The following is a 12,632-nucleotide window of genomic DNA, read 5'->3' as shown; positions in this document are numbered from 1 at the left end:
CTCCCTGGTTTCTGGTACATTCTGGAGGGTCCCCCCTCCTCCTACCCCCCCCCCCGGTTGCCTGTTTCCATTCTTTCTGCTGGCCCTCAGGGCTTCAGTCCTGTTCCCCTAAATACCTGATCATGGTTCCCTCTCCCCCTCCTTTTTGTCTTTCCCACCCAGGTCCTTTTCTCCTTCCCCCTTCCTGAGATTGCTTTTTTCTCCCTCCCGAATAGGATTGAGGCATCCTCAATTGGGCCCTTCAGCTTTTTAGTAAAAGAAATATTTAAAAAGACAGTTTTAATTTTTAAAAAGGGGCTAGAAATTATCATTATAGGAACATTAACATAGATACAAACTGGCCATACTTCTTTTGACATAAGACCAGTTTCTCAAAATCAATGATTATGTTTTATAGACTAAATTTTTCCTAAACTGACTTTTGTTCCTTTACTCTCTTATTCTCTTTCCTTTCTCTCTTTCTTCCTTCATTCTTCTCTTCCTTTCTTACAGTGTTCTCATAAAGTTATCAATAACCCTGAAACCATCTTTAATTCAATCAGAAATAGTTTTGGTTGTTACTTTTTTCTTCTTTTGAGATTTAAAGTCATCATGATAAGTTTTGACATCTACACACACACACACACTCACACACACTCACACACACACACACACACACACACACACCATTTTCTAGGAGGACATGACTCAATTTTGAATTAAAAAGCAAGGTTGTACCTTAGACGATTTACCAATTTTAGCTCATACTACTGAGAGGTCAGGATTAGAGTACATTATTCAGAACTTGAAAATGTTAACAGGAACTTAAAATTGCCTTAATTATTATTGAATGAATCATATTCCTCTTAAATGGCTTTTAATCCGTGGTGCTATAGCCATTGGGAACATGTTTCCAGTGTGGATGCTGACAATGAAAAGTAATTATAGTTTTTTTGTATTGTTACATACTTTAGTATATTTCTTATTTTCCTTCTTGAAATGAAATGGATTCATTGTAAGTTCTTTAAAAATGTTTTCTAGTCCTGTAAAAATACCTTGAGTTCATTAGCCTGCCACTTAAGGTTGACATAAGGAATGGAAAGACAGTTCAGCAATAGAGCTCATAATTTAGTATGGATAAATCTCTAGTTTCAATTCACAGCACCACAAAAATTAAAAATTAAAATTATTATGAATATTGAGCATCCTTAGTAAAGGAGTATTCAATTCAAATATAAATTTAAAAGCCAATATTGATATAATTTATATTAAGTATATTTACCAATATTTTCTATAGCTTTCACTAAGATTGGTTTTTGTACGTATCAAATTTTGCTTTTACTTGTTATGCTTATAACATCTGCTAGCCAGTTTTTTTTTAAGCACTTGCTTGTAGCTACTCAAGATATTTCTTGGTAAGTTCTTTGTTGTTTTCACGGGTCCCTTTACAACTGTTTTGAGTAAAGGCCCCTGTAGAAGGCAGTGGTACTATATTTATATGTATGTAAATCTTATACCCCTCAGGGTCTTTTCATTAAAATTCACCAATGGAAGAATCTGGGATTTGACTGAAATAAAAACTCATGAAAAGATTGTTTGTACAGCTGCTTTCAAGCAAGGACCAAAATCTCATAGGAGGATGAATGAATACATTGTTGCTGGGCCAAGCTCAGAAATTTCTTGAGTGGTGTTTTATAAAATATAAAATCATTACATATGTTGATCTTTGCCCTTGCCCTCACCTCCCCACATTCCTTTCTTTCTCTTCTTCATAGTCTTCTTTGTTGAGGAGGAATGATTATTTATTTTTTAATGTATTATGGAGACAATTGAAAAATATTTTGCTGTCTTGTAAGACTTAAGTAAATAAGTAACCTTAGAGTAATATTTTAAACCATTATTTTTAGATTATGAATCCCAACAAAGCATGATGTCAATGTATCTTTCTTTTATAAACTACTGTTTATGAAAGTAGGCTTTTTAGTAGGAATTTAATAATAAGAAGAATAGTGCTAAACTCCATTAACTGTTTGCTGGCCAACAATAGGAATATCCTATTAAAATATGACTAAGAGCTTTACATGCCCTATACAAGTTCATTCTTAAATTCTCAGCAAGCAATTACAATTTATTAAGAAACATTTTACAGAGGTCAACTTGTGGCTGAAGAGGCAGTGTTTCCTCTGTGGGAAGCAGTGATCAGTTAGATTGTTTCTATAGCACAGTATTAACTAAGGTTCATAACTGCCATTTCATCTGTATTATTAGGCGTGTCTTCTCCCACTGGGGCCAGACCAGGAGTCCTCTGCTGTAAACGTGTCCAGCTCATGCATGCTGCCTTGTTGGTGGCTCAGTGCCTGAGAGAACGCTAGGAGTCTAAATTAATTGAGACTGCTGCTCTTCCTATGGGGTTGCCCTCCTCAGCTTCTTCAATCCTTCCCCTAATTCAAACACATGGGTCCCCAGCTTCTGTCCATTAGTTGGGCGAAAGTATCTGCATCTGTTAGAGGCTTGTTGGGACTCTTAGAGGATGTCCATGCTAGGCTCCTGTCTGTAAGCACACCACATCCCAAATAACCACAGCAGCTGGTACCCCATAGGAGTCCAGCGAACTCGGGACCCATCCCCTCAGCTTGAACTATATGTACCTTCTTTTTAAAAATGTATTTATTTATTTATTTATTTATTTATTTATTTATTTATGTATATGCATTCTCTATCTGCATGTTCACCTGCATGCCAGAAGAGGGCATCAGAACTCATTATAGATCTTTGTAAGTTACTGACCATGTGATTGCTGACAGTTGAACTCTAGTGCTCTTAACCACTGAGCCATCTCTCCAGTTCCTATATGTATCTTCTTAAAACTGTTTCTTCCTTCCTTTCTTATTATCAGACAATTATTATTCTTACCCATTGGAAAGAATTTGGAGTCCAGAGGGAATGGAAGGAAAGCAGTAATGTCTTTTTCTGGTCATAGTTTCCATTCCTTCCATTCTTCCCAGCTCCTCCACACCTCCCCTCTTCCCCTGATCCACTACCCCGACCCGATTTCCTCTTTAGAAAAGAGCAGGCTTCCAAGAGACAATAAGCAAACATGACAAAATAAAATACAATAAGACAAGGCAAAAGCCCTCATATTGAGTAGGGACAAGACAACCCAATAGGAAGAAAAGAGTCCAAAGAGCAGGCAGTAGAATCAGAAATAGACCAGCTCCCACTCTTAGGAGACCTACAAAAATACCAAGCAAACAGCCAGAACATATATCCAAAGGACATGGTGCAGACCCATGAAGGCATTGTGCTTGCCACTGTAGTCTCTGTGAGCTCATGTGCGCCCAGTTTAGTTGATTCAGTGGGTCATGCTCTGATGCTGGTCTCCATCCCCTCTGACTCCTGCTATCTTTCCTCCTCCTCTTCTATAGGGTTCCCAGATCTCCAAGGAAAGCAGTCATTTCTAATGACATCTTTCAAATTTGGTTCTCCAGTGGACAGTGATTATATGCTGACATAATAAGAGAACTTTACTGAGAAGAGAGGAATTATGGGAAATATTGAAAGACCCATATTTTGGGAGATTTGTCAGAGATGATTGATTAAAAGGAACATGAATTTGTATTATTTGTGCCTTATTTTCTGTTTTTCAAGACCTTCCACTATAGTGTTTATGATAGTAACAGTTTTGGGAAAGATGAGATAAATTATCCTTCATTTGGGATGGCGAATTTCTCCTCAGGCTTTTAGTGTTTTTGTTTGTTTGTTTTTAATATATGTCCTTAAAATATACAATTAGGGATTTATACAAGTAAGCATAATCACAATTAGTTTGAAGTAGCTTTTTTTCTCTCCATAGTTTTATCCTGCTTATAACATGAAAACTGGTTTTTGTAGTCCATACTATTATAGTAAATATTTGTTTATTCTTTTGTGTCATTATATATGTATTAATAGCATTTTCAGCCCAATATGAGAATTTCTAGGTACTTAGAAATGTAAGCCTAATTTTGTCTAAGAGTTTTATTCGTGATTATCATTATCCTATTTAATTACATAATTTCATCCCCCCCAAAAAATTCTCTTTTTGCCTTGGACAAGTGACCTTTTATATTTATTGTTATTTCTAAGTGATAGAAATGCAAAAATCTCAAGACTCCATCCCAGACAAAATAAACAAGAATCTGGTTTACTCAGGTGCCCAGATGTTTTATATATAGGCACATATTATTTGAGAACAATGAAAGAATAATTGTTTTGAGTAATCAGAATTATTTTAAAGGTATTTCACAAACTTTAGGTGAAGTTAGACTTTCAAAATATCTTATTTCTGTAATAGACTAAAATATCTGGCAACTAATTTAATTATTTGATATCACATATTGTTTCTAATACATAAGATAAAACAAATATAAAATTGAATACCACTACTTATATTTTAAACATTCTACCAGGAATAGCTATGGGATTGATTTGGCTTTTTTTCTAATTACATATTCTTACATGTTATTAAATAAATATTTATAGCTCCATTTCAGTTTTAATGCTCAGTATAACAAATGATTGTTTAGTGATTAGTAACAAAATATATGTTAACTAAAATTAAAATTGGCCATTAGATTTTAGAACCTGCTTCGTAGTCATAAAAATGATGACACCACAGGTTCTTTTCTTTTTATTGTTTGCTCCATGAGATTATTGAATAGTAATAATATTGGCATTCACTTGTCATAGGAAAAGTTTGTGTAGCAGAGAATGTAGTTTCAAACTCTGAAATTATGAATAAGGTTTGCTTCATGTTAAAGAAAGATCATGGAAAATATACTGAGATTAAGTTTAGTAATGGATGAGACCATTTGTTTCTGCAGTTACTTTATGCCAAGATTATCTATTTCACTCAGAATGAATGAGCCTGAGTAAAAATGATGTTATAACCTGCTGTCTCTTGTGAGACTATGCCGGGGCCTAGCAAACACAGAAGTGGGATGCTCACAGTCAGCTATTGGATGGATCACAGGGCTCCCAATGGAGGAGCTAGAGAAAGTACCCAAGGAGCTAAAGGGATCTGCAACCCTATAGGTGGAACAACGTTATGAACTAACCAGTACCCCGGAGCTCTTGACTCTAGCTGCATATGTATCAAAAGATGGCCTAGTCGGCCATCACTGGAAAGAGAGGCCCATTGGACACGCAAACTGTATATGCCCCAGTACAGGGGAACACCAGGGCCAAAAAAATGGGAATGGGTGGGTAGGGATGTGGGGGGGGAGGGTATGGGGGACTTTTGGGATAACATTGGAAATGTAATTGAGGAAAATATGCAATAAAAATATTTAAAAAAATAACTTATTCCATTAGAGCTAGGCTTCCAAATATACCTGTGATGGATCAACTCTATTAAAGTTTGCCTCTTAGAATACTTGTGAGAGATTGCCTTGATAGGTTATTAGGTATGGGTAGACTGATCTTAACTGTGGGCTGGACCATTCCCTGAGATACAAACTGCAGAAGGCAAGGTGAGCACTAGCATACATGTACTCAGTGCTCTCGCTTCTTGACTATTGGTACAATGTGACCAGCTCTCTAGAGCTCCCACTTTTTGTGGCTTTCCCATAGTGATGGGCTATAACCTGAAAACGTGAGCTCAAATATGTTCTTTCTCACTCTAGTTGCTTTTGTCACTATATTTCATTACAGCAACAGGAAACTAAATGGCTTCCCTACCACTCTTTTTTTAAAAAATATTTATTATATGTAAGTACACTGTAACTGTCTTCAGACACTCCAGAAGAGGGCGCCAGATCTTGTTACAGATGGTTGTGAGCCACCATGTGGTTGCTGGGATTTGAACTCAGGACCTCTGGAAGAGCAGTCAGTGCTCTTAACTGCTGAGCCATCTCTCCAGCCCCTTCCCTACCACTCTTGACTGCCCCAAATGACATTAACAATGACAAGTAGCAAAGTTAGGCTTTATAAACTTAATGTGTTGGCTCATTTGTGTTTTTTTATTATGGTATATATACTTTTTCATTTTAAAATATTTTAAAATATAAATATAACAATATACCATCAAATAAAGCAGTTCTTGGAATCCATGCTAGCCAAGTGGTTTACTATTGAGCTATATTCCCAGGCCCAAATATATTGTTATAACCATGCTTAGGAGTACACATTCATGTTTTTCTGTGAGTATCATCAATATCCATTCTCAAAATTATTTTCATTTGCAGAATTGGAATTTTGTACCCATCATACAATTTCCTCTTCTTTTGTCTCCTCAGCTCATGACAGTCACCACTGTGTTTTGTTTCTATGAATTTTACTCTTCCAAATACCCCAAATATGTATATGTATTTGTCCTCTATGAACATCTTATTTAATTCACTTAGTATAATGTTCTTCTCAGTACTCTCATCCATATTGTACCATGTATAACCTTACCTTTTCTTTTAGTGTTTAAACTGAAAATTTTTGTTAGCATTTCATATTTTCTTTACCCATTTGTATATCTCTGTTTACCTGAGTTGCATACTCCTTTTGTCAACTGTAAATAATTCTGCTACAGAACATGGGGATGCAATTATCTTTTCAGGTGTCTGCTATCAGTGTTTTGACTATACAGCCAGAATTGAATTGCTAGCTCTTTTTCCAGCTCTCTTTTGTTTGAAGAACCTCCAAAACGATTTTTTACAGTGGCTGCACCAGTCCATGAGGGTTTCAATACTCTACAGAGCAATTTTGTTTTCATTTGCTTTGATAATAGCCAAACTGAGAAGTGTAGGATAATGTGCTACTGTGGTTTAATTTTCATTTTTCTGATGCACATTATTTTCATATGTTACAGGCTATCTGTAAATATCGTTTGGCGAAATGCCTGAGTTATCTGTCCATTTTAATCATTTTTTGTCATTGAGTTTACTATTATTTATATATTCTGAAATTAATGCCTTATTAGAGGTATAATTTACAAAGAGTTTTTTTTCCTTTTGTGGGTTCTCTTTTTTCTGTATTAATAGTATCCTTTGCTATACAAAAGTCTCTAATTTTGATGAGGTAAAAATTGTGTGTTTTTTCTTTTGTTACCTGTGATTTATATGTCACACTATAAAAAATTGTTTTCCTTTTAAAGTAAGCATCAGAATAAGAATTTTTATTTGAAATTTTCATTTTCTTAAATAAACATGTAGTGTTTCACAGTTTGATTCAAATAGAATCCACCTATTACCATTTATCTTATCCATGGAATTATAAGTTCTATTGATGTGCTGTTATGTGGAATCAGATGGTCTTATGTACTGTAACAACATTAAAGGAAATAAATATAAACATGCATTTTTTTCTACATGACAACCAATTATGACTACATGGAGAGCACAATATATATTTCTTTTCAAAAATCCTTTTGTGAGCAGAACAGTAGGGGGATGCAAGGAAGCTGAGGCAGGAGTGGGTGGGTGGATGGGTGGGGGAGCACCCTCATAGAAGCAGGGGGAGGGTGTGGTATAGGGGGTTTGTGGAGGGGAAGCCAGGAAGGGGGATAACAATTGAAATGTAAATAAATAAAATAACCAATCCTTTTGTTAACAGATAGTCTTATATGAGAGACTTGCTTTTAACTATTGAATATCTTAAAATTATATCTAATCATATCCCCTTCACATTAATTCCTAGACAAATTACATTCTATATTAGAGTGCTTTGCATACTTTAATAAATCTAAATTCTTCATTGATATATGCTAATTTGTATCACTGTTATTTTAGCTCCCATTATATGGGTAACCATATTTTTGTTATTTACTTTCAACTTTCCTGGTCCTAGTGAGTTTTGCATATGTAAATGATGTAATTAATCCTTTTGATAGAAATACAAGGTCTTTAGCATTATAAATGGAAATGTTTTTGACATTAATGACTGGTATGACCAAAATGGTTGCTCTGGAGGATTGAAAGCAATATTTTTTACTTTTTCTCCCTTCTCAATTCAGTGTAGTATTTAAAAGCAGGGAAAATGAACTTTCCTTAGGGCACTACCTTGCCCTTTATAAGGTGTAGAATCCTAGGCATGCCCCAGATTTTCCGATTTCTTGTTACAAAATCAAGAGAGTGATACACAATGTTTGTTTTAATTATTAAATGAGAAAATATTTGTAAAGTACTTAAATTACTGCCTGGTACACAGTGAACACACAAATATATATATATATATATATATATATATATAATTTGTCCCTTAGCATTGGCTCTGTGGAAATAAAAGAAAGCTATTGAAAGTATAGTCTTTGTCTAAAATAAAATAGGACAGAGTAATTGGGTACAGGCCTAGACAAAAGTTGTCCTCTTTCTATTATATTTAGTTTTCTTGAGAGTCCATGTGAAAATGAAATATATGTTCCTTGTTTGAGAGCAACTGTGTTTATGCAAAAGGGTAACTGAATGATGGCATTGACTGAAATAAAGAAGCATTTGCAAAGTCAGCATGTATTGTATTGGTTTCAGTGTTGTCTAAGGACTAGGGACAAAGTTTTACCTTCCATTTATTTGAATGCAGCTTTAGAATGTGTGTCTGTCAGGTCCTTTCTGTTTTTCTCATTTGCTGAAAATATGCCAGCATGGAATTTAACTTCGATAGTTTTGACTAGCATTGTTTTTTACCTGTGTGAAAAAGTATGGTTCTGTTAGTGAATGTTATCTTATCTCATATAAATAACTATAGTTTCTCTCCTCATTATGCTGTCCTTTTACAAGAAGGCAATCCAATTTATTGGTGGAATTTTTTTTGTATTTTTGTTTTGTTTTTGTTTTTATCTTCTATAGTCTGATATAGTCCGATGGAGTCAGAACAGATCCAACCTCAAATTCTCTGGGACCCGTTTTTCATCCTGATTTTTCTGGTCAGTTACTTACTGTGTATAGTTAGGGAGTTAACTTAATCGTGCTCCTTTTTTTCCCCATTCATTTATTTATCTACTTGACATCCCCATCACTGCCCAGCCTCTAAGTCCTCCCCTCACACAGTCTCACCCCCATTCTCCCCTCTCCTTGCTCTTTTTAACTTCTTAAACTTTAAAACTGATATAACAATAGTACCCTGACCTTTTTTGATACTTCCCTATCTAGTCTCCATTCTCACCAATACCATACCATCTCCTAGAAGAATATTCTCTTTGCCTTTTAATTTCTAAGTTACCACTCATCCCTCCTCACTGTCTGGCTTCTTTTTCTTATTGTTTTAATACACTTTTGTCTAAAATCACGGATGATTTAATGGTCAAATACAGGATAGTTTCATTCCTTGTATGAACGGGATGCTGTGTTACACTTACTACTTGTCTTTCCTAACTACTTTGTTATCTGTTCTCTTTGAACCATTTTTTTGTTCTCATTATAATGCAGTTTCTGTAGCTATCTCTCCGGTATCTGGTGCATTATAACTTTGACCTCATGTTCTTTTCCCAGAACGTTCTACCCATTTATATTTTTGCTTCCTTCACTAATTTTCTTAATACATCAAATTATAATAATCGTTTTTCATACTCATCTCAGCCTTTAAAGAAATACATTTCCTAAGAACTGTTGTAGTTACCTTTCTATCACTAGCATTCAGGGATGTGTGTGACTCATAGTTTCCTCATCTTCCCTCTGTTGATGACATGAACATTTTCATTTTCAAAATAAAAATCCTGTTTTTCGTTTTTTTTTTTACAAATTTTTATTAGATATTTTCTTCATTTACGTTTCAAAAGCTATCCCAAAAGTCCCCTATACCCTCCCCCCCCCTCCGCCCTGCTCTCCTACCTACCCACTCCAGCTTCCTGGCCCTGGCATTCTCCTGTACTGGGACATATAAAGTTTGCAAAACCAAGGGGCCTCTCTTCCCAGTGATGTACGACTAGGCCATCAAAAAATCCAATTTTTCTTTTTGACACTATCACACATTTAGTATAGAATCTTAAGGCACTTAACATACATTTGTAATGAATAGTACCAGTGTACACGATTTCTTTTTACTTTGAAAATTTCCAATGACCCTTCATATACATTGGTACAGTAGTCTTTAAATAGTTTGTTAGCAGTCTCTCACTTTCTTACACTCATATTCTACCTGCATTTGCCCCTACCGTCTCCTTATTTCCTCTATTTCTCTTTTTTTATTCCCTCTGTTTCACTAGAGATGAATGAAACTTTTCAACATATATTTTCAAGCATCAACATCTTAACAAAGGAAAACCAAACAGCCCCATTTTTTTTCCAGGCATCCACTTCCTGCTCTCTTCTCTATATTCTCCTTTGAAGATGCCTCAGCTCATTCAATGCTGTCTTATTTCACCACCATGAAAACCACACCCATAAGGAGAAACCATAAGCAACATGAGCTAGTCCCTTACTATAAGTCAAACTTTCTTTAAATAATGAGTTAGTTTTTGGTTTTCCAATAGTATTTTTCTTTCTTTCTCCACTGCTATATGCATATTGGCAAGGGCTAAAATTGTTTCACTTGATGCAGCAAAACAAAGAGAATTAAATGTTGTCAGGAACCAAACTGTTTTTAGGACTAACATTTTTTTCCACTTGGGGCTATGTATCCTCATTATAGGACTTGGTTGTTTCGGTATACATGACTTAACCATCTCTCTTTTTTTCTCTTCTTGCTTATTATTTTTACTCACTCATATTTTTGCTAAAATGTAACCTGTTGTGGAATAGTATTTCCCTTTTTTATATAACCAATACCATCTAATTTTTGATAATTGTTTCATTGTCTTGATAATCGTTACCTAAAATTCTAGAGACCAAATCATATTATTCCAATTAGTCATCTGTGCCAATCTCCTTCATAGATGATTGAACCTAGCACAGTCTGTAGCCTGAACAGTCACTTATTAATTGCCATGGGTAATTGGAAAAAATATTTTTAAGAAAATGAAATTCAGTGTGATTATATACTTCTGAACTTGAGTTAAATCCAAATGATAATGAAATAAGGAATTCATTGCACCTTAAAAAAGAAGAAAAACACTTAGGCTTAAAAAGGATGGCACAAAACATAAGATGAAGGAAATCAAAGGTTTTCTTAAATCTTTAAGATAGTGGAATTTTAAATATAAAAGGAACCCATGAATAGAAATTGGCTGAAACAGACTATTTAGTTTTGAAATTAGTGAAGTAGTGCTATAGTGATAGAAGCAGAAGTCCAGAGTATAGGAAGACAGAGCCATTACACTTATGTAGAATAAAGGAACCCTCGCCCTAGAAATGGTTGTAAAGTAAAAGAAAATGTTTGATGTACATAACTCTGAAAGTAGGGGTAGCTGTTTATATTCATTATTCTCAATATTTGTCTGAAAGCAAAACTTAGAAAATAGATAAGGGTTTTCAGAAATTACCAGGAGAGATTAAATAAAAATGGGAACCTAACAATGAAAGTATATCTATAGCCCACATGCAGATTGAAAAGTCCAAATGGAATCAGGTTGTGGCATAGGAGGAGTTATTGCTTGCTTTCCATCTGTTCATTGATTGGTTTATTTCTATTCTGTTCTTTCTAATTTTATTTTGTAGGTCTTGATGACTGTTTGCAGCAGTACATTAAGAACTTTGAGAGAGAGAAGATCAGTGGAGACCAGCTGCTACGCATTACACATCAGGAGCTAGAAGATCTGGGAGTCAGCCGTATTGGCCATCAGGAGCTGATCTTGGAAGCAGTTGACCTTTTGTGTGCACTGGTAAGGACTGAAACTGACTGACAAGGAGAGATTTAATGTCCCTCTTCCACTGGCCACTTAATTGTCTTTTTCCTTCTCTTCTTTTATAAACTAGATATAGGTGGAGAAATTGTCATTTTTAACTACATATATTGTTTGTATACTTCTATAAATTTATTACATTCATGCTAAATGAGAAAGAGGCTTAAAAGAAAGATAGTAATATTACATTTCACCATGTGAAAAGCAAGTTAGAGCTTAACTAAGGGGTTTCTTAAAACTTTTCATTGTGTCTTTGTGAATTTTACATCATACACACCAACCCCACTCATCTCACAATTCCCTTATACCTGCCCTCCACCCTTACAACCTCCCTGCCTAAGAGAAACAAATGTCATTGTGGAAGCTGTAGTGTATCACAGTGTGTCCACACTTTTTGCTTGCAAATGTTGATTGCAAGGAGTCATTGATCTGGTTTGCAGCCTCTGGCTGCTGTTGCACTATCAATACTGGATCCTCACTGGGACTCCTCTGGGATATCCTGGTGTTGCCCTGGGTCATGGAGATCCTGCAGCTTTGGATCTGTAGGAACAGCACTTTCACATGGTCCAGCAGTTCATAGATGGGGTAGATGTTGGGGCTGGGCTAACTTCTAGCCCTGGGTGTGGGCCTGGGAGGTATCCGAGTTGCTCAGCTCACCAGCTCTCCCACACCACCCCGGCACAAGCTTTGTAGCCCTGCTTTGGCTAGCTCATCCAGTGCCAGGAGTGGACAGAGCCAGCTTTTGGCTAAGGGAAGTTTTAACTGTGGTGCTTTTCATACACAATTATATGTAGTCACTTGTTAAATCCACTGCTTATAACATTTGAAATATTAAGTAATCTTGTTTTTAAGAAATGTAAACAAAATTATTTAGATTTTATTTCCACACATAATCAGTAAAAATAAACTACAG

At 35.4% G+C, this 12,632-nt stretch overlaps 1 protein-coding gene across 7 annotated transcripts in view; it reads left to right on the top strand.

The window, feature by feature from the left end:
- Cnksr2 (connector enhancer of kinase suppressor of Ras 2) overlaps positions 1–12,632 on the top strand; it is a 223,029-nt gene that overhangs the window by 36,240 nt on the left and 174,157 nt on the right. For all 7 annotated transcript variants that reach the window (XM_017318507.2, XM_006528861.4, NM_001310719.1 and 4 more), the window contains exon 2: positions 11,535–11,698. In XM_017318507.2, coding sequence (XP_017173996.1) covers positions 11,535–11,698 — 164 coding nt within the window. The remainder of the gene's footprint in view (positions 1–11,534; positions 11,699–12,632) is intronic.

This window comes from Mus musculus, chromosome X (genome assembly GCF_000001635.26).
Source record: "Mus musculus strain C57BL/6J chromosome X, GRCm38.p6 C57BL/6J".
NCBI classification, from domain to species: Eukaryota; Metazoa; Chordata; class Mammalia; order Rodentia; family Muridae; genus Mus; species Mus musculus.
This window is presented reverse-complemented; position numbering and strand designations above follow the sequence as displayed.